Source organism: Amblyomma maculatum, chromosome 3, assembly GCF_055883805.1.
Source record: "Amblyomma maculatum isolate TAMU_Amacu chromosome 3, ASM5588380v1, whole genome shotgun sequence".
Taxonomy (NCBI): Eukaryota; Metazoa; Arthropoda; class Arachnida; order Ixodida; family Ixodidae; genus Amblyomma; species Amblyomma maculatum.
Window position 1 is genome coordinate 146,073,351 of NC_139346.1, and position 23,058 is coordinate 146,096,408.

The 23,058-nt window shown below is 44.2% G+C and overlaps 2 protein-coding genes across 3 annotated transcripts in view; both read right to left on the reverse strand.

The window, feature by feature from the left end:
• The window catches only part of LOC146196336 (serine/threonine-protein kinase PLK1-like), a 33,166-nt gene extending 24,363 nt beyond the window's left edge, over positions 1-8,803 (reverse strand). The window contains exons 1-2 of one of the 2 annotated variants that reach the window (XM_084598143.1): positions 8,560-8,803; positions 97-204 (exon numbers count right to left, since the gene is read on the reverse strand). In XM_084598143.1, coding sequence (XP_084454269.1) covers positions 97-204; positions 8,560-8,670 — 219 coding nt within the window. In that variant the 5' untranslated portion in view covers positions 8,671-8,803. The remainder of the gene's footprint in view (positions 1-96; positions 205-8,559) is intronic. The other variant, XM_084598144.1, reaches the window with a different exon arrangement.
• Positions 8,804-10,822: 2,019 nt separating this feature from the next.
• Positions 10,823-23,058, reverse strand: part of LOC146196337 (serine/threonine-protein kinase PLK1-like) — a 32,458-nt gene continuing 20,222 nt past the window's right edge. The window contains exons 7-10 of the mRNA XM_084596962.1: positions 20,646-20,692; positions 19,712-20,064; positions 12,486-12,732; positions 10,823-11,014 (exon numbers count right to left, since the gene is read on the reverse strand). Coding sequence (XP_084453088.1) covers positions 10,823-11,014; positions 12,486-12,732; positions 19,712-20,064; positions 20,646-20,692 — 839 coding nt within the window. The remainder of the gene's footprint in view (positions 11,015-12,485; positions 12,733-19,711; positions 20,065-20,645; positions 20,693-23,058) is intronic.

Sequence of the window (23,058 nt, forward strand, 5' to 3'; positions counted from 1 at the left end):
AAGAGCAGTAGTGACAGTTTCATGTGCACAAAAACTTATAAACCCCAACAAGGTAGAAAATAAAAAGGAAAGACGAATGTTGCAGATTGTGCACACCTGTTGTATATAAAGAGGCTCCACGAGAAGTGACTTTTGAAGTATCTTGCAAGCGAAAACGTTTTTGCTGTTCTGGTCCACAACTTCGTAGCATTTGGCAAATCCTCCCTGTAAAGGAAAACAAACTTCTATAAACTTCTAATCAAAATCACTGTGCCTTCCACACATGAAATGAGATGTTTGGAAGAAACAATGTTAAGTCTTCAACCAGATAAGGAAAATGTTTTATGTGAGAACAGTCATAACTATAAATACGCCTGTTCATTTCAGACCTTAGTTGTCAGTAGAGTGATCCATTTTAGTAGGTATTTGCTCATTGTAGCAATAAACCCTATTTGTGATTGTTTTGCGAGGTTTATTATGTGTACTTCTGCAGTTTAGAAATTGAAAAATTGCCCAAATCAGAAAAGGGTGTTGTATGCAACCCTCTCAAAAGTAGGTTAATGGGAAGGCCCATCAGTTCCACATTTTTCACGCATTTGTTGTTTTGAGCAATATGTTAATGAGCTCTGGTATTCATTAGACAAGACCATACAGGCAATGACTTCGCCTTCCAAAACCTCGTGGCTTACTTCAAGCTGAATTTTTAGCAATAAGGATGAAAGAGCCAGTGGCACATTTATTTATTTTATTTATGCGTAATTCGACAGCGCCGTTAGGCAATACAGTTGGGGGGGGGGGGGGTATATAACCAAGCAAAATACAATCGTACATGCATCAAATTTCACATACCTCTTGACAATACATGACAATAGTGCACAATTTTTACCTCAGTATCTCGGAACACAGGACAGTTGTGCTTTAAAACATTGCGTTAATATAAATAACAAGAAAGGGGACGACAAAAGAAATAAAACCTTAAGCATTCAGCCCTAGTGAAGGACTCCGGAAACATAGACCACGTGGGGTTCTTTAATGTGCGATGACATCATCCAGAACGTGGGCGCCTTGCTTTTTGCCTGCATTGAAAAGCGGCCGCCGAGGCCGGGATTCGGTCCCGCATTCTTGAGCGGAGTAGTCCAGCGCCATAACCACTGTGCCACCCCGGTGCGGTCAAGTGAATCAGTGCCAAGGCTATCCGTTGATTCATGGTAGGAGGGGTCTCCAAGCAAATGAGGACTTGTGGCGCAACACACTAGGGCCCAAAGAAAACGGGGAACGGGCGACAGTAACTATACCGCTGTGTTCAGCACCACGTGCCAGAAGCGACAAGTGTTGTAGTTTGCGCCAACGGCAAGTCATTCAGCGTCGACTCAACTCCTTGGAACAGTATGTTCTACAGCTTTGAACGAACCCCTCTGAGCATTGACATACACACATGGAGGATATGGAGACTACTCGATGTATGGTTGGCGAAAATCGTTACAACAAATTAAATCAGTATTTTTGGTGCTCAATTCCAGCCGTATAAGTAAATGCATAACTATGTGCTGAAGAAGTATATTCCATCCGGTGTGCGGCAGAGAGAAGGGAAACTGAATTGCAGTGCCATCTACAGGCAACATTGGGGATCGAGACAGCGTGTGGAAGCCTCTTTTAATATGCAGACACATCGCTTGACTCGCTGAAATGCAACGCGCGCTATCTTGCCGAAATTTCGAGCGGCGCCGCAGCAGTAGCAATGTCATGACCCTCTTTCATTTTGTTTTTTAGTGCTACTGGAACTATTTAACAAGGTGTGTAACTGGCTCGCCGTTTGCCGCGTCGTCAAGCACTGTCAAATTGGGGTTTGCAACTGAGATGGGTGGGTGAGATCAGAACCCCGTCTTCCAGGATCCTCGGCTACCGAGCAAAATTCGCTGCCCTATGGGAGGCCACACAGAAATGTTCGTACGACGTGGTTATCTATGTGGCTCCTGGCAACTTGGGAAACATTCATCACGGTCAACCCCACGAACGATAGTGCCTCTGGAAGGTGATGACGCGAAGACAGCGAGGTCATTTACATCTAGCATCTTCCAAGATGAACTACTAACTTCCATGCGTACCATCTGCCAAGATGAAGTGCCTTGATCCTGAATATTGTTCGTAGATAGCATTGCAGTGCAACTTTGCTTAATGTAACTGGAACTATCAATGTATGAATGTACCAAAATCAGTGGGCTGCGCGCGGGCAACACAGAGCAGCTACTGCCAGAAATAGTCTAGTGGGGCGAGCTCGCCTGCGATAGAAAAAACGTGCTGCGGTTTAGTTCTTGTTAAACCTAGCATGTCGCGAAAGGGTGGACGTACGGTTACGCGTAGTAAAGGTCTTTATTGTCTCAGCTTGTTTATCTTCCGTTTGTCCCCCGTTTAGCTAAGACGTATACGGTAGTTACCCAAAGTACTGTTCTGGCAGCTAAGACTGAAATGGTTTTAGGTATCGCTTTGACGATTGACAAACCGGCACTACTGGCAAACTTGGATAGCCTGTCGAGTCGGCGGCCACAAACTCTGACGTCACGCACGTCGCATTTGTACCTACTACGCATGCGCAGTGCGCACAGCGAGGCTGCGGATACGGCAGCAGCAGCGGCGGAGGTGTGTAAGGAGCTAGCGCCACACGGTATTAGCAATTTTCGGCCCGAGGGAGAGCTGAGGAAGAAGACGACGCATGTATGTGGCACGTGCGGGAAAATGACACGCAAGATAGAGATCGGGGGAGCAGGGTTGCTGGAGGACAGGTGCATGGTCAAGGAGCTGCGGCTAATCGCGTCCCGCCTGGGCCTGCGACCCGGGTACCAGACCTGGGAGCGGCCACAGAGCTCCTGCTGATCCCATCCCACCTGTCCTATGACCCGGCTGACGAGAACTGGGAGTATGCGAATCCTGTTGCGGTCCTGGAGCACGTAGCCCGCACGCACGTTCGGTGTCGTGCTGGGTGCGCTGGATAGACGCATCTGCAAATCGGGCGTCTCTGCCGCGTGACGGCAACCTGAGGCCTCTCGCCTTGGCCGAGCGTCTCCCGTTGCCAATCCACTTGCTGGTTGACCCAAGCGCCTGCGGACACAGGCAGTTCCTCGCACTCCGAGCTCACGGAACCGGGAACGTTCGCATGAACTTTATTCTTCTGGCGTCCGGGACTTTTTCTAGTTCGTATTCGCCTTGTTTGTTAAGCTCGCTATTTGTTATCTGTTATTTGTTTTGTCCTAAATTTCTGCAGAAAAAGACATGTTCCTAGTTTGACCGGCCTGGCCGTGTGTTTGATCCCTCCAAATCAGCCCATCGATTGGTGGGTTTTAAAGAACGTCCTCACAGGTTGCAACTTTGACGTCACTCGCGGAGCACATGTTGCTCGGCGCAAGCGCAGTAGCGGCTTCGGCTCAGCCCGGTGACCTTGGCTTTACATGGCGTAGTGAAGCTTTCGCTTCAGAAAACGTCTACACAGAGCGTGTTGTGTTCACCGCCACCGGCGTAGTGATCGCTCTTGTAGAGAAACGTACGAATAAAAATATTGATAAATGAACACTGCTTTAGGTGATGATTTAGGAGAGCCTTCAACACGTCGCAGACAGCTGAGTAAAGGTTAGATTTTTCGAGTTATTTTGCATGTGCAATCGGATTTCCAAATGCAAAAAGTGGTTCTTCCCACGTATCCTGATTAAAACGACTAGAGAATGGGTCGGGAACAAGAAAATGAATGAAGTGAATGAATGAAGTGAATGAATGAATGAATGAATGAAGCCTTTATTTGAATGAAGGGATGGCCCTCTGCCGCTGTTTGGGAAATTAGAGAGGAGGGATGGAAGGGTAGCTTCTTTATGGTGCTTCAAGCTGTTTCTCGTTGCTTGCCATGTTGCCAATCTGCGACACCGAGACATACGCGTACTGGCATGGACGGGGGAAACGCAGCCGCGCATGCGGCCACCGCGCAAGCGGGCGGCTTGCTGACAGGTACAACGCCCCATACCCCAACTCCATGACTAACCCGGTAGACTTAAATTCCTACCAAACAATGCTCACTAAAGGCTCCACTGGCAGAGCGATGATGCACTATATACGCACCAAAATAAAACACAACAGGCATAGGTTATATGAAGCAACACCAACCCCGGTGTTTGACAACACGAAAGTGCTCACTCGACAAGAAAAGAAATTCGAGGACACTTGGGCGATTAAAGTGGTGAAAGGCGAAAGCCTGAGTGCTGCATTCTGCTACGCGACTGTTGCACATGTAGCGATGAATGCTGCTACGAGTAAAGCGAGCGACTACTCCCACATTCTGCGAGTGCATTTATTCAGAGATCTGCTTGGAAGCGACGAGATCGCGCTCCATCATCATTATTATCATCCTCATCCTTCATCATTATTATCATCATCCTCATCATCATCAGCAGCCTGACTATACCCACTGCAGGGCGAAGGCCTCTCCCATATTTCTCCACTTAACCCGGTTCTGTGCTAGCTGCATCCACTTGACCCCTGCGAACTTCTTAATCTCATCCGCCCACCTAACTTTCTGCCGCCCCCTGTTACGCTTTCCTTCCCTTGGAATCCAGTTTGTTACCCTCAGCGACCATCGGTTATCCTCTCTTCGCACTACATGTCCTGCCCATGTCCATTTCTTCTTCTTAATTTCTACTAGAATGTCGGTAACTTGAGTTATTTCTCTGACCCACTCTGCACGCTTTCTATCTCCTAATGCTACCCCTACCATTTTTCATTCCATAGCCCTCTGGGTTGTCATCAACTTAAGTAGAACTCTCTTGGTTAGCCTCCACGTTTCAGCCCCATAGGTGAGTACAGGCAAGGTGCAACTGTTGTATACTTTCCTCTTGAGCGATACTGGTAAGCTGCTAGTCATAATCTGCGAGTGCTTGCCAAGTGCCCTCCATCCCAATCTTATTCTTCTTATTTCCTTTTCATGGTCCGGATCTGCGGTTGCTACCTGTCCTAGTAGACATATTCGCCTATTACTTTCAGTACTTCGCTACCTAATGTAAACTGCTGTTCTTTCCCGAGGCTGTTGTACATTACCTTAGTCTTCTGCATATTGATTTTCAAACCTACCTTTCTACTTTTCCTGTCTAGGTTATCAATCATTATTTGCAGTTCATCCCCCGAGTTGCTTAGCAAAGCAATGTCATCAGCAAATCGCGGATTACTGAAGGTATTCTCCATCTACCCTTATACCTAACTGCTCCCATTCCAAATCTCTGAGTACTTCTTCTAAGCAAGCTGTGAATAGTACTGGGGAGATCGTGTCTCCTTGCCTAACACCTTTCTTTATGAGAATTTTTTACTTTCTTTATGCAGAACTATGGTTGCTGTGCAGCCACTATATATATCTTCCAGAACTTTCACGTACGGCTCGTCTACCCCCTGATTTCGCAATGCCTGCATCACCGCCGAGATTTCAACTGAGTCAAATGCTTTTTCTTAATCAATGAATGCTATGTATAAGGGCTGGTTATATTCCGAGCATTTTTCTATCACCTGATTGATGGTATGGATATGATCGATAGTAGAGTACCGTTTCCTAAACCCTGCTTGATCCTTTGCTTGATTGCAGTCTAAGGTTGTCCTGATTCTATTAGCGATCACCTTAGTAAATACCTTATACGTAACAGACAGTAAGCTGATTGATCTGTAATTTTTAAGGTCCTTAGAGTCCCCTTTCTTATGAATGAGGATAACGTTTGCATTCTTCCATCTTCGCAGTTCTACGTTTACTGTTGTGTGGTTGATTTTCTCGCGTGGCATTAATGAGTATTTAATTAATTATTTAAGCAACCGTCACTAACTAGTAATTATTCAACAATTATTGATTAATTAGTAATTAATCAATAATTACTGCTCGCCATTAATTAGTAATTGATCATTGATTGGCATATGGCCATATAAGGCTCGCATTCGCGCATACTGTGGTGGTGCTCTGGGGTTGGTCGAGACCTCCATGACGTCATCTCGTCTCGACCAATGAGAGCCGCCGCAAAAGAGCGACACTTTTGCTAACGACAACGGTGAGGCAATAAATGCTTTCGCCTTAATAAAAAAGTCAGGACGAGCGCTAAACAACTGAAATTTTACTGCAAGACAAGATACATAACGACAGTTCGACGGCGCATGCGCATGCTGAATAGCAAGAGCAACAGAAAAAATCAAAATGTGGCAAATTTGTTTAAAGTTACATCTTTCCTTTTTCTTTGACAAGACAATAAGAAGGGTGCAGACGCAGTTATCGCCTTTTCTGCTAATGCGATATGCCTCGCAAACCGCTCGAAATAACCATGTGCCTCCCCTACCAAGCAAACGGGGCATCAAACGCTAGCACGCACCACTTAAAAAAAAAGCGTCCCCTTCTCCGCTTTTGAATTAACCAGCGTACGGTGCTCTCATCAGGCAGCGCCCGGATTGCCCAACATAGCATTTACCACACAGGAGGGGCAGTGGAAGGTGCAAACTTCTATTCGTGGTTTGTGCTGGAAACTGGCTTCTATTACTGACGGCTTTGCACACGCGCATTAGCTATGCGGGGTAGTGATAAAAAACGTCCACATCACACCTCCCTCCAACTGACGTACTACGGTATGGCCGTTCGCGTCGACCTTTTGCCGCAGTTTGCAACTGCCCTGAAAGGGCGCTCACCTGCCCACATTTCTTTTATCATCATTCCGCCACAGCCATCACTGTTTCAAAACAGAAACCGGCATTATCTAACCGTAGAGCTTGCCGCTGCAAAGTCATCTCAGTTGTTTGGAGGCACGACCTAACGAGCCCCAAGCAGGCAGCTTTTGACAATACCCCGCCTGGCCTGATTTAAATCCGCGAATGCATGCCAAAATGTCATTTTTTTTGTGCGCGGTTGGTACAACTAACAATGGGACCGTGTCAAATTTTTACAAGCATAGTTCAAGAAACTGGAGACAGTCGTTGAATGGTACTTCATGCGTACCTGGGTACATCTTTGAAGAGAGCGAAACACGATATGAAGTGAAAGAAACAATGGACGACACGAGTGCTCGCGTCGTTCCTTGCTGCTTCTATATATCGTCTCGTGTTTCGCGCATGCTCCAAGATGAATACTTTCCAACTCGCCCGGTTTTCTCTTCGCTTACCTGAACATTCAGGGAAAATACACAAATTTTTTTTTTTTTTTTACAGTCCATGGTTCATCGCTTTCATTGTCAACATTCGCAAGCATAAAATAAATAACGTATGCCTAAAACATTCCACAACGCGTTTTTTCTTCTTCATGTACGTTGCAACGTGCTTGTACACTTCAATCCTGTCGTTACTGCGGATTTGTTACTTATGATGTCCCACCAACTAGCATAGTTCAGTTCAGTCGTTCAGTCGTGTCCGACTTTTCGTGACCCTATATGGACCATATCACGCCACGCTTTCCGGTCTCTCACTATCTTCCTAACATCACATAACTTCATCTGCAGCGCCTCGAGGATGCCATCTAACCATATGACTAGCATAGAACCAGCCTCTATTATATTTCGTCAAACACAACCGAGAGCCACCACGTAAGCGTTATGCCAGGTCAGATACTCGAGTGAATGGACCATTCATGCAACGTCGGACCATGTGAATGTAACCGGCCAATAAGTAGCAAGGAGGCGAAGAGGAAGCAGCTGTGGGTGTTGTCAGAGTTTCAGGTACTAATTTCAGCATTCCAGTGACAATGACGACGCTCGCTGCTTGCAGTATACAGCTCTTGCTTTACAGTACACACACACACATATATATATATATATATATATATATATATATATATATATATAGACTTAAAGTAGGTGACACACGGTAGAAAAAACACTTTATTCCGACGTTTCGGCCGGGGTCCGGCCTTTGTCAAGGAATATATATATATATATATATATATATATATATATATATATATATATATATATATATATATATATATATATTTCAGCATTCCAGTGACAATGACGACGCTCGCTGCTTGCAGTATACAGCTCTTGCTTTACAGTACACACACACACACACACATATATATATATATATATATATATATATATATATATATATATATATATATATATATATATATATATATATATATATATTTAGATTGACAGTCCTGAAACGACCTTGTAGGCTGAGACAAATGATAAAGCTCTGTGTTCATACAAGAGAACTGCACATATAAGCAATTGGTGCTAAAAACCTTGATCCTGTGAATTTTGGGTGCCACTTGCGGGTAGTAGTTGCTGCGCCACCAAACTGTCTCAGTGGTAAGGGCGCTGTACAACTGAGCCAGGACTCCCGGGTTCGATACATACCGTGGCAGCCGCGTTTCGATTGAGGAAAGCTAAAGTTGCGTGCATACTGCCCGATGTAAGTGTACTACGTTGAAAGCTTCCACGTGGAATAAGTTTTGGAGCTCTCCACACAGCGTCCCACATAGCCAGAGTAGCATAGATACGTTGGCCAACATAAGGGCAGACAAAACGAAGCGTTATTTGCTCTATGTTGTACGGACCGTTAGAATCGAACGGTAGAAGTCCTTACCTTGCCCAGGAATTTCCCGCGAAAGTATTCCTTCTTCGATAATTTGTCCTCGATGACCTCTGGGATGTCTTTGCTGACGATTGAAGCCCTTGCCACGCCTGCGGCAGCCATCTTTAGCAGATGAACCGCTGCTGGCGTTGAGAGCACCGGATGTCACCGCATGGCACTGCTAAGGCGAAGGGAAAGGTTATGATCCTCGGAAGCCCAAACTCAACGCTTTTAGAACGATCGCTGGGGGATGTTTGCGTTTAAGAAATGAAATGTTGGCTTAACGGAAGGCCAGATATGTTCCTGATTGGATAATAGTCGCCGCGTGGACACATGCAGTGTCATCGTCTACCGCAAGTGCATTGTTCGCACGTGCAACGCGCCTTGGGCGCAGTGCCGTTTTCTACCATCTTAAGTAATCCGCGATGTGCGTCTACTGTTTGCGTCAGGTGCAGCCATTTTAAAGGACAAACTTTTCTTGGCATAGGAGTGGCGCGGACACAGCCAGGCATCAGAGCGTGTCTCTAGGAACTGACACTAAGCAAAAATTGCAAGGACGATTACTATATTCCCTAATGCGAAATTTGAGCCCAGCGTATTAACAATTAGTTCAACATATTCGGGAAAATAATTAACATGCTTGTATACATGTATGTGCGGTTACAAATTAATTTAGTTTTCTCACGAGACAAAGAGACTTTCTCAGAAAAAGACAAATAAGATCCACGAGTGAGGGGAGCAAAGCTCGTGGCTCGTTTTCCTTTTCTTCAAAAGATACTCTGTCTCGTGACTCTCGCTCATTACATCGGCGACGGATTCAATCTGCGGAGCAGCCGCACACCGCCGAACGGTATAAGAGCTGTACTCTAAAGCTTAGCGTCACCACCAGGAATTGAACCACCATCCGAACAGATAGATCCTTGGCCCAGGTACAAGAGCACTATGCTATCTACGCAGCCATTTACGCCTCGTGTAAAACTGCAACACACTCCGGCGCTGTGCAGTAAACATTGTCGTCGTCATCAAGTTCCAACTATAACACGCTCTCGCGCTGTGAAATGAACATCATCCTCGTCTTAATGAAGTTCTATCTGCGCCGTTCCTTCATTTATACTGGGTAAATACTCCTTACACAAGCGCTATCTGGCCAAGTGCGCCTGAGGTCCGCTAGTGTAGTGCCAGGCGAATCCACTAGTACCATGCAGCGACCACTGTGCAGGTACTATGTCTAGTCTCGGACGCGAGACGTGACATTTCAGTGACCACCGCGATGCTTTCGAATTCTCAGTCTTTACGGTTCGTGAGGGAAACAACGTGAGCAGTGAAGTGGTGTGGTGCCCGCGCAAAGAGCTTCGTGGCGAGAAGCAGCGAGGGATCACCAAGGACTGCTTTAAACGCCATAATTTATATTCCTGTTGGTTTCAATGCTCTAAATTAAGAACGCTGGAAACGAAAGGAATATATATCTTGAACGGAGCATTAGAATCCCTTATATTTTCCCTGCGCCATAATCAGCAGGGAAAAGAATCGCATAAAGCGTTAATTTTAGTTGATTCACAAACACGTGCATAGTTTAACCCCCATACCTCGGCTCGGCAATAGCATAAGCTACAGGTGTTTTTCCGAACATGTTCACTTCTTATCACTTCTTGTTTTGGTTTCCCGTTGAATCCTTTTCTTCAGATAATGCCACGCGTGGCAGGCATGTTTTACCTCGATTTGTTATCATTGATTTTTATCCTTCTTTGCACCTGCCTTAAAGCTCTTGATAACTACTTTCCGAAGCTGTATTGCTTATCGGGACCTTTTCGAACCTTGCCCCCTTTCAAGAAACATGTGTCAGCATGAAACATGCTTTAGGTGCTGACGTCACTGCAGATTTTCCTGCTGCTGTTGCGTTTTTTTCTTTTGAATCGTCAAGGGATCGCCGGTTTTAGGCTTAGAATTTCACAACCAAGGACGTATTTTTTCTGTTCTTGGTCACGTGACAAACCTGTCTGAGTAATCGAGGCCCGTAGATGTCGGCGCGTCTGCGCACCACGAAATCTAGGATAATCACATAAAGCAATGACAGCTTTCACGATGAACAATGCTGAAAGCAAACTAAACTAATAATGAAAGGAGATCCATATGCTGAAAACGAATACGTACAACTCTTTTCACATCATGCAAAATGCACCGGTTGGACGGTGACCTAAAGAAAAGACCCTTTATTCTTCGACGTACAGTTGGCACAATGTGGTCCGTGCATTTTTTTGGACCCACTCCTTGCTTGCTAACATGGAAGAACGATCATATGGTCGATGTAAGTGCGGGCGTACTGCAGGCGAGAGAGCAGCTTTAGTGGGCTGCCACTCTGAAGTGTTTTGAGGCGGTAAGTGTGAAAGACGCCGCTGGTGTCGACATATGTCACCGCTGCCATCAAAGGACAGAGAATGAGCTTCGTGTGATCCTTCAAAAAGTTCACCTGCAAAGAAGCAAATGAACAAAAACGGTATATAGTCCTTCTAAATTTAAACGTGAAACATATTGATACAAATTATAGTCGACGACGAAGCGGAGACAATCAGTGGCTCGTTGGCATAGACGACGAGGTTGGTTGCCTGGAACCGCGCTCAGACCGCTCCTCGGGTGCTCTCAGACTTCGGCAGTCCTGTAGGCTCAGGGCGTTGCCTGGACGTTTGGCGCAATACTAGTTACAGTCTGGTGGAGGGCGCTGGGTACGCTTTCCCATGTTTACACGCTTCACGACGGATCTGACTTCGGTCCACCAGCGACTCAGTCGCCGCCTACGCGGACAGTCGCCTGAGGTTGGGCCCCTTTCCACCCCTACGAGGATCACGCAGCCGCAACTCTCGAGCCATTTCGACATGGCCACTGATCCCAGGCTCTCAGATCCGATCCTTTGGCACCCGCCGCGAACACCACCATCTTTTCCAGGTAACGCCCTGAGCCTAGAGGACTGCCGAAGTCCGAGAGAGGTCCGAGGAGCGGTCTGAGCGCGGTCCCAGGCAACCAACTTCGTCGTCTACGCCAACTAGCCCCTGATTGTCTCCGCTTCGTCGTCAAATATAGTTTGTATCAATATGAACAGTAATCTCAATATATGTTCAAAGAACACAACTGCCTTCAGCACATTTAGGACGCCTCACTCACGCAAAAGAAAGCACCAGATAAAAAGCGATACCCATCTCTTAAGTATCCATGATTATTTATTAAATACGAAAATATACGTCTCTTGACTACCAGATGTTGCGAACGTGAGTTTGGAAGCGGTGGACTTCATCTTAATGCAACCAATCTACCTGGAAACAGTGCACCAAGGTAACAATACCAGTTCTTAAATAAGCGCGATAACTGCATGGCTTCTTAGCATGTCTAAAGCAGAATAGCACCCCGCCGGGGTGGCGCAGTGGTTACGGCGCTCGACTACTGTTCCCAAGGACGCGGGATCGAATCCCGGCCTCGGCGGCAGCTTTTCGATGGAGGCGAAAAGCAAGGCGCCCGTGTGCTGTGCGATGTCAGTGCACGTTAAAGAACCCCAGGTGGTCGAAATTACCGGAGTCCTCCACTACGGCGTCTCTCATAGCCTGAGTTGCTTTGTGACGTTAAACCCCACAAACCAAACCATCTAAAGCAGAATAGCGTGAAATTCCCCTTCAACCTCATTGTTTCGCGCCGGAAATCCGCTGCGGTACAGCAATATCGTACCAAAATGCAATTTGTGGGAATGGAATGCGCACTGATGCGTACCATTCTTTAATTCACTATCCTTTTCATCCCTCAAATGCAGTCTGGAAAAGTTACATATTGAGGACAGCACCAGACTGCATAACAGCGCGCAATCGTTAGAAGTCTTTTCCGGAAAGGCAGGAATCCTATTGAACAAAACTGTAGCAGTGTAAGCTAACGCGAACAGCGAATGCCGTCACTGCTACCTGCACAGTGCCGTTAGTCAGGTAAAAGCAAATGGCCATGTGGGTTCGCAGGCACTTCTCCAAGTATGGAAGCCGGGCGAGGTTGTCACACTCCCGCGGACTGACGTCCTTGCCCATCGGGTAGAGATTTTCCTTCATGTAGTCCTTCAGGTGTTTAAGCAGTGTGGATTTCTTCTCAAGCGACGAGGGGTATTCGTTCAGTGTGTGGTAGGTCTCTGTGCCATTCTCGTCCACATACGTCGTACTCCTGCAAAGCACACGCGAAAGCGTGACAGGTGCAGTCAGTTTATCCCCGGTTAGGCTCATGGCATAGAACCCCCTAAAATGTGCGATTCCAAATCTGGCGGTTAAAATACACATACGCTCCAGTGCGCCAGTAGCCCAGGAAGAAAAGCTGCGAATAATTAGTAGTACATCGAATAGAAATTTGATCATTTAGAAATACACCACAGTCCACAATATTACAGGGGTCAAAATATTTCGCCGCTTAAATGATTCAGGTGTGAGTTAAGCTGTACACAGAAGCCTACAAGGCATTCGCTTCCCATCTCAGGCTCATAATTACATTTATGGAGTCCGTTCTAGGATATAATTCGGCATATATCCTTCGTTAAGCGATGCTTTGAATAAGCGATTATCTGATGTCCTGCATTATCACTGGCGAAAAAAAAAATGCGTTTTTTTCACGCATGGGCAAGTTCATTCCATTGTGACAATATAATAATAATAATAATAATAATAATAATAATAATAATAATAATAATAATAATAATAATAATAATAATAATAATAATAATAATAATAATAATAATAATAATAATAATAATAATAATAATAATAATAATAACGAATGTCAAAATGAGAAAAATCAGCGCATGATGAGCTTTTCGCATTGAATTTTTAATCAACACAAGCAGGCGACGAGAAGGCAGGGGTATATTTCTATTATGAATTGATTGCGCATTGCAAACAGTGAGAAGTGCCCTAACATTCACATCTCGTTGTACTGTTTACAAAACTGAAATTTCACGACAGCATTTGGCATTTCTACTCGTTGTATCGTACTTTCGGCCAGTTTTTATTAATGTAGCACAAACCAATGAGATTCTACTTTGGTTTTTAATACAAGTACTAGAAAAGAAATAGTCATGTCCTGAAAAATGTCTTTTACACCAACATATTGATCAGCATTAATTCTGCTTGTATACTCTTGGTAGGTCCCGATGTAGTAACCGGAATTACGGCTATGTCAAAAGCGTTAAAAAATACGCGCTGTAAACAAGTCCAACGCTCTATCTTAAGAAAACCTGCCAGAATACTTTCTTAGAGCTATACTGATGAAAGCAGCTGTCATATAAAAAATGCCCTTCATAAGTCACTCTTCAAGACTTCATGCAAGAAATAGAAGCCCTTGAAATAAAACTTTCTAAAACAGCCCTCTCTGCCGCGAAACTTTTACTGAAATACACGGCCGTTCGTTTTTCCTGCTCCGACGAAGCTTTAGTAAACACGCAAATGTTGTTCGCAAAAAGAAATGAAGTATATCGAAATTACTTCTCTCCGAAACGGGAGAACCGGATAGGACTTGACAGTGTGGCAACGATGAGAATAAAAGCGTAATTGAGTGCATAATTTGTGCGCTTCCTGGCGTCTTTTAAAATGCGGAGATTCTCCGTTATATGAGCTGCAGATATAATCGTTTGATTTCTAAAAAGCCTAGATTTGGAGCGAATGAAGAAAGCTAGTAAAAAAGAAGCTCATCAAAGACTTGTCGGCAAGTCGGAAACTTGAACGATGCAAGATATTACTGCATAATACATGTTCCGTTTCAACCAAGGACGACACCATTGATGTTCAAGCGGTAAACGATAATTGCGTAATCAATATTACAGCGTCCACAAGCGATGTAGGGAGCAGATCAGCTATAGACAAGAATTCTGGCGAGAAACCCAATGTCAGGAAGTGCTAAAGCCTGAACGTCTTTAGTCCCCGTAATAGAGCCGAACAGACCATACTACATAGTTAATATTTAGGGCAACCAACGAGTGGAAGCATATTATGGAGAGAAATGAGCATGCTCGAAAGAGCGGGAGTATAGCTGAAGAGAAAACTGAGCATAGGAAAATAATCAGACTTGATAGGATGAGGCAGTTTTGTGGCTTAAATAAATAGGGCAGCTGTGATATAAGCTATGGTGATGCACACAAAATTAACAGCGCAGAACACGAGATATAGAACAACGTGACAGAGATGGGCGCTGCGAAAGGATCATAGAAGAAATGGGCCCCCAACGTAGAAAAAAAAAGTAACTCCAAGAATGAAATTAGCCGAGCCAGTTGGTACATACTGATACAAAAATTATCATATCAAAATGAGGGACATCGTAAAAAAAAAAAAAAAAAAAGCTCCCGTATCTGCTTTTTTTTCTTCCATGTCCAGCGTTTTGCGTGAAAATGTATCAACCAGCTCACCTGATTTCTTTATTAAATTTCTTTAAAGCAACCAAAGTAAACAGGAGTTAACAAATGCTGAGGTGCTCAGAAATTGGACACACCGCCGATAACAAAATAGAAAGTGAACGAAAACTTTAAAGTAATGCAAAATGGGGGGAAGTGAATGAGAATAGACGGGGGGGTCAGGATTAGGCAATAGCAGGCCATCTTCAACGGATGAGTAATTGTGCTCTAAAAATTCGCCACCCTGCACATTACAAGCCTCACGACATCAAGCGGGAGAAAATTGAAGAAATAAAGCGCTTACTTTACCCTAATAAAATAAAGGGTTATCACTGGCTTGAAAAGCTAAAGGACAATAAGTTTACTTTCCGTGCTCTGCTCGGTCTCAGCTTTTGTTGGATTGTCTGTGCGATTTTCTATGCCTGACTTTCGCAGAAGGCGCTTGTATATGTGTGTGCTTGTGTTTCAAGGGCATTTCTCAACAGGTTGCCGTGGTTGCCGTACCACGTTGTTTGGTTTCTAAAAGGAGAGCACTAGCTCCAAAACTCACGCTCTTCGTTCGGACTCCTGCTGTGTTTCCTTTCACTTTGTTACTGAAAGAAGCGTTCTGTTGATTTCTACTCGGACCCTCATTAACGCCGTCAACCGCTGTCCCATCGCCCGTTGGGGATAGGGCGAGTAGGCCTACTGTCATAAAACCCGCGAGAGGGGTCAGGTTTTGGTCGTGCTGCATAAAGGGGAAGCTATTGTTATTGTGTTTTTATTTTCAAGGGTGGAAAGGGACGCGCTCTTTCCTCTATCTGTGGTGTATGAGCTCGGCGCCCGAGTGTCTGTCTAGAGATACTCTGCGCGATAGGGCTCTCGGGCTGCCGAGCGCTGGGCGTAGCGACTGTTTTAGAGCTGGTGTGAGAGGCGCCAATTCGATCGCGGATTCCCTTGTTGCTCTGTTTGGTGATCGGCTAGGTCGACCGCGGCTAAGTGTCGCCTTGACTTTTGTACAAAACTGTGAATAATCACCAGTATAAAGTACTCCTTTTTACTGGCTTGTTTCACCGCCCAGTCATCCCTCCATCTCATCAAACCCATCTTTATTAGTTGCTTGCTCCTTAAATAATAAAGTAACTGGTGATTTAATCAGGTAGACATTTGACCTCGTCCAAAGAAAGAACCGCGCTGTCTTTATTGAAGGCTATTGACAATGAATAATACACGACTGATCACTGGATGAATTGCGCCGAATATAATAAATCCCTCTAGATAGCGTTCATAAATTACACGCAAACGCTTGACCCCGTCGAAACATTAGTGGCAATGCCAGAACTGCTGAGTCAGAGCATAGAATGACAAAATGCAAAGCTGCTGAAAAATACCTACACTGGCTGCATATCCACATAGTCGTCAATAGAGAAACGATGAAATTCTAATCAATATCGGTGACAGAAAGGATGAAACAATTTTTCAAGTGCCATGAGTTTAAAAGTTACTTGGAAAATTTGATTGAGAAGAGCTGGCGATAAAAGTTTCCAGGGAATAAATACCACAGTAATATCTCATCTGCCGATGAGATTGCCTTGCTGAGTAACTTTGGTGGTGAAACCAGTACAACGAATAAGGACCTAGACTAGAGGAAAAGAACGGTGGCTCTAAAGAATGAATAAACGAAAAGCAACATCCCATAGTCTCAGAATGGTACAATCTCGACATAATGAAGGCATTCATTGCAGGCTCTTAGTAATTATATGTACGAATGTAGAGCCGTTAGGAAAAATGGTATACGACACACAGCAGGTGGCGGAGCTCAGGATGGATGGATGGATGGAATATAGGAGCGTCCCCTTTGAAACGGGGTGGTAGCAGTAGCTTTCATGCTCATTTTTCTCCCTATATCTTAATTATTGATTTAGAATGGCTAACTAAACCATCATTCTATTTATTAAATTTTGTTCCTACATTACTAACATTATGCGACTTCTCTGCTTTTAAGCCACCAATCTTCCAGTCGTTTTTTGCTAGTTTCCACCGCCGGTTTATTCACCCGGCCACTGTTTTCTCTAAACCCCAGAGCTTCAGGAACAGTGATTGCGCCTGCACCAACTTTCGGATGGATACCATTACATTCGAGTATAATATGGTCAATTGTTTCACTGGAGTTTCTACATACAGCACATGCGTCATCTCCATTGTTAAATTTCTTTTTGTAGCTGCGTGTTCTAAGGCACCCTGATCTAGCTTCAAAAAGTAGGGCACTGCCTCTTGAGTTATCAAAGAAATCTTCCTTCCTGATCTGCATTTTCCACTTTCGGTATAATTCCACACTCTGTTTCTTTTCCATCGAATTTATCAAATGTTTACCTTGTGTTTTTCACCTGTTGCTTAATGCTCTTTATTTCTCCGTCCTTGTGACTAGCATACTTACTAGTTAGTTTCCTAGTTCTTTTCCTTCATTGTGAGTCAATGCTTTTTAGGTACAGGTATTTAAATACTTTAGCTGCCCATCTGTTACTGTCCAATTTCCTCAGGCGTTCCTCATATAATATTTTACTCTGAGCTTCCCGTACTTCGAAAGATGCCCAGCCCATATCTCCCTGTATCGCCTCATTTGTAGTTTTGCCGTGGGCACCTATTGCTAATCGTCCAACGGATCTCTGCTTTGTTTCTAATGTCGACTGTACCTCTGATTTTAGGCACAAAACCGCATTTCCGAAAGTAAGTCCGGGCACCATAATTCCTTTCCAAATACCCCTCAAAACCTCATACCTATTGTATCCCCACAATGCCTTATGCTTCATTATCCCGGCATTCCTTCGCCCTTTGGCCTTAAATGATTGCTCATGCTTTCCAATGTATGCCAATCCTTCGTTTACCCATACCCCCAGATATTTATATTCTGCTACTCTAGGTATTTCATGGCCTTGTATTCTAAGACCCTGATCAGTTGAGCCGTTGAAAATCATCAGACCCGACTTAACTGCGCTAAAACTGAAGCCTAGAGTGTCCCCTTCGTCTCCGCAATACTTGACTAGAGTTTGCAATTCTTCCAGACTCTCAGCTAGCAGCACAATATCGTCTGCATACATTAAACCGGGGAGGCGCTGCTCTACCGCCTTTCCACCTAATCTGTATGACAGGTTAAAACCTAGGTTACTGTATTGGAAAACTGTATTGCAACGCCGTCTAGCGACAGTTATCTGGGATGGAGGGCGGCAATCGTGGCGGTGTCCCATTTTATCGCCTCGCCGGAGTGGCACAGTAGTTACGGCGCTCGACTACTGTTCCCAAGGATGGGGGATCGAATCCCGGCCTCGGCGGCCGCTTTTCAATGGATGTGAGAAGTAAGGCGCCCGTGTGCTATGCGATGTCAGTGCACGTTAAAGAACCCCTGGTGGTCGAAATTTCCGGAGTCCTCCACTACGGCGTCTCTCATATCCTGAGTTGCTTTGAGACGTTAAATCCCACAAACCAAAGCAAACCAAACCATTTTATTGACATGCATGTGTCGCTGTCGCTAGATGACGTTTCAATAAAGGTTTCCAGAGTTCCGTCATCGGCAGCGCTTGTGCATAGCACTTTTGTTCGCCATTCTATATTTGTACCCATAAAACGTAACTACAGGCTCGAGCCACTAAGGTGAAGTAAGACAATAAAAATTAGGGAAAATAAATTTGGCGCCTACGTTACTGTGCGTAATTCGAAATTTGAGACGAGGACACAAGCCGAAGATCAGGACACATTGCCGTCAAATATAAAGAACAAATTTAACCAGACGGAATATATATATATATATATATATATATATATATATATATATATATATATATATATATATATATATATATATATATATATATACATACAATGAACAGTAGCGAGGAGAGGCAAGGCGCGTGACCAGAAATTATGGGACAGAGGAGCCACAATCGTGAGTCGTTAAGGGATGTCTTGAAGGCTGACGTATGAAACGTGGCACCCTCTCAAAACTAAACAGCGAAACGGTGGCAGAGAAGAAAACAGAAAAAAACCTTAAAAATTCAGGCTCGAGCCACGTCATGAACACATACCAAGTCCCATGGCACCTTCTGATCATGGCGTGTATTGAGCCTAAAAAAAATTTAAGGTTTTGTCTGGTTTGATTTTATGGTTTAGTGAGATTAGGAAGCTTGTAGGGATAAAGCAACAATAGCTGGCTGATGACAGGTGCCAATTGGAGATATTGAAGAGGCGTTCGCAGTACTGTGCTAGTAACCAAGCTTATAATAATAGACGTGAAGAAGTTGACAACGACGATGATTGTGATGATGCTAGCAAACCAGGGAAGCCCCTGTGCCCTTCAGTAGATGATATTCAGATGATTCAGATGTGATATTCAGTACGTGGCCTCCGCGATCGGCCGATCGCGGAGGCCACGTTCAGTAGATGAAACATAGCTGCATACCTCTTAGCAGGCGGAACATATAATGCATTTTGCGTTAAAATATTCCCAATAGATAAAAAATGCCGTTATATTCCGAAGAGGTACAGTAAGTTCTTCGCCTCAGAAAAGACGTGAGAATATGATAAAATTGTTTATGACGCGACTTGATTGGCTTTACTGCTTAGGAAACAAAATATTACTATTAGTTGCAGCGGGTTACTAAGTCATCGCAGTTATGATACTAAGAGACTGGCGTTCTCTCCTTTGTCGATTACAAGTGATGCTGCCTTTCCGCTCTTTCTTTCTTGCGCCTTGTAAGCGAGTGCTTGCACTTCGGGGAGAATAAAGGGAAAACTTACACATCGTTGTTCAGCATGATGAGGCGCGTGTTGTCGTTGAAGAGGATGCCTATGCTGCTGTCACAGAGCTGGTAACCTATCCCGTACTTCTCTCTGAAGTCCAGCCACTTGCTGACCCAGAAGACAGGCATGTAAGCCGGCTCCTCCACCTCCTCCGGGTGGTCGAAGTCACGTTCGGGGGGCCGCATGCTGAACAGCTGCAGCAGGAGACGTTTCAGGACCTGAAGGTGTTCTTCGAAGCGTCCTGCCTGTTGTGCAGGGCTGAACGTTTCCGCCACTCTAGCTGGAACCTCTGCTTCTTGCGGTCTCGAAGCTGCACAGTGCAGCGAATGGAGTACAGAAATTGAAGGTGCCTACGAATCAGCGACAGCACTGCAGTCGAGCTGAGGACAGAGTAACTTGAATCGGACGTTGGGGCAAAGAACGCAAGAGGAGACGAGTTTTTCAAGGAGGATAAAAAGTGGATTCTAGTCGAATTAAAGACAATCGCCGAGCCGAGAAAGTGTTCAGGGGTAGGTTATACCATAGCCTCCTTTATATGGTTATACACAATTCCGCTAGGGGGGGGGGGGGGGGGGGGTGACCACATGAACTTTATCGCTTTATCGGTTCGCACACCAATAGATGCATCAAGTGACGGAGATGAATTCCTTATGCAAAAGAGACCAATGATATCATCAGCAAATGTGGGAGCCCCGTTAACTAAGCAAGACGTGCCTCATTAAATTTTGCCTGGCCCGTTATTTATGCAGTCGTTGTTTTTGTCCAAACGAAAATATAGCTTGCGAGTCTTGCTATGATAAATGCCCGAAACGTGATAATCGTGTATGTAAGCTCTACATAATGCTGGAACACTTTCGGACAAAGCGCAAATAAAGTCTATCGAGGAATTCTACGCACCAGGCTGAGACACCGGGCTGTCAGTCGAAATCACCATTTCCTCTAGATGCTTCTTCACTGGTGTCACCGAGGCCAGCGTCTCTGTGAAAGCGAAGGTGGGATGTTGACGTTACGTTTCAGTAAATGATTCAATTGCTAGTATTATGAAACTTTCAAACACTCTCTCTCCTTAGGTCCAAGCGCGATTGCAATGTGAAAATCAAAATTGCTTGCTGTATCATATGCGAAAGTTCATTCTGAATACACTTATGAATGACTCTTCGAGCAATGAAAAAAATGCCAATGGTCAAATACCGAAAAGCTGTTGCACGAGGAAATGTTCAACATAAGAAAACAATATCTGAAGTTTGTTGTAAAATTTTGGAATGCATCTGATTCAGACTATGCGCTCGATTATATTCGATAATTAAAAATAAAATCACGCATTATTGTCATTATGACGAACGTTATACTAACCTGGTCTTGGAGAAAGAAAGTTCTTCGGCCCATGGCCGCGATCTTAAATTTGGTAGGGGCAGCGAAACCTATCCACATAGCAAATTGAAAGAACTCAACTTTTTGTTGCATAAATATTAAATTTTTTCGCACAAATAAACCACAACGCTATTTCATATGTAGCAAATTGAAGTAAATTTGTCCAATTTTTATTTAAATATAAACCGCTGAAAAGATAGAGAAAATGAATTAATTTTTTTGCCAAATTTGGTTTTCCTGCTAGTAAAGTGCAGCTATTTCTCTAGGCTGTATCCACAAAACAATTTCATTCTGAGAACATTAGCTTTTTGAGGCGCACTCCGCCGTCAACTGCGTAGTGAAATGTTCCAAGTAAAATATGATAGATACTAAGTTGCACACTACCATTCAATGACATTAGAGAGTTTTAGCTTACCGTGATAATGACTCAATTTTGAGGCATATTCAAGTATAAATTGCCTACCGACGGAGTCCGAGTAAAAATATGACAAAAATTACGTTGCACACGAAGTATCATTTAATTGCATTTATTTCTGCCAGTTAAATTTTTGATGTGAGAAAATAATTTTGAAAGTTGAGTCGATCCATGTATTAAACCCGGCGTTGATCCGCGTTGGATCTTGACTGCAGTGAACGCTACAGCCGACATCAAGGAAACAATCAGCACTGCTGCATGGTGGTTTAAGTGGACGCTCCTTATATTTTCTTGTTCAGAGGTCGCACTTTTTTCGCTGCGACACAACACGGGACGTTATCTTGCAGTAGATCGTACATCATTTTCTCAGAGCGCAGTAGTTTCCAACAAAATATCTTACTACAGAACTATAGAGATTACCACAGATGGTTACCTAAACAAGTTACTAGTAACACAAAAGAAACTTCTACGCGTTATTGCTAACGTACTATACCTGCAATCTACCTCTCAGCTTTTTAAACAGTTGAATATACTTAGAGTTAGTGAGCTATATAGGTTAAGGTTATTACCAGATTACATTAGTTAAAAGAGCTGATGAAATACCCTGAGCGACATTGCCAGACTATGCTTAGCCGACTCAGTATACACCACCAGGTCTGTCCCATTTTGGATAATGCCTACCTGCCGGTCTAATTACGGTCGACAAAAGTTGTATGATCTGTTACCAAGTGTGTTAAATGACTATATAAATCAAGGCATCAACATTTCTAAACTGGAACTATCTGATATCATTGCCATGTTCATCCGCTGAACTTTACTCTGTTATGTTGTGTACCATGTGATATGCACTCAATCGGTGCCGTGTGATGTAGCTAATAAGCTACATCACACGGCACCGATTCTCAAAATATTGAGAAGTTGAATGTTTGTGCCACTTGCTACGGATTCATTTTTACAGCTGTATGTTTTGATTTATACTGACTGTGCTAGCTGCGTCATAGAACATTGCTGTTTTTTTTATTTTTTGTGCTGTTCTCGCTGCTGCTAGTGCCTGATAAGTGGGGCAAAAGACAACTCAAGCCGTGCTTGGACGGCTGTTCTCTTGGCTCCTTTTTTCACTGTATAGGGGAGAAAATAATGAAGAAAATAAATAAAGAACTACAGATCGCAAAATGTGCTTCGCGCCGATGGGCAGCTCCGTACTATTTACATTTGGGAACACCAGTCAGTCTTCTCACTCTCGTACTAGAAGCGACACCTGCATTTCATAGCCCTCCCTGCAGCTGCGAGCTGAGGATAGTCTCCCCAGCAATCTTAATCCGTACCTCGAGTTATCTTAAGGGTTACCCTGATTGATCTTGATTCCAAGCAGCCACTTTATATTTGTATTTATTTCTATCCGTGCCCTTTAGCAGATTTATGTGTGGCTGAAGTTGGCAGTGCACAGGCCATTCGCACCATTGCTTTCAAGCAGTGCAGTTCTGGTTCCGTGTATATTTGTTGTTCTGCAGTGAAGAGCAAGCACGGAGAAACGCCGTGGTTGCATGCGAGGACTCAA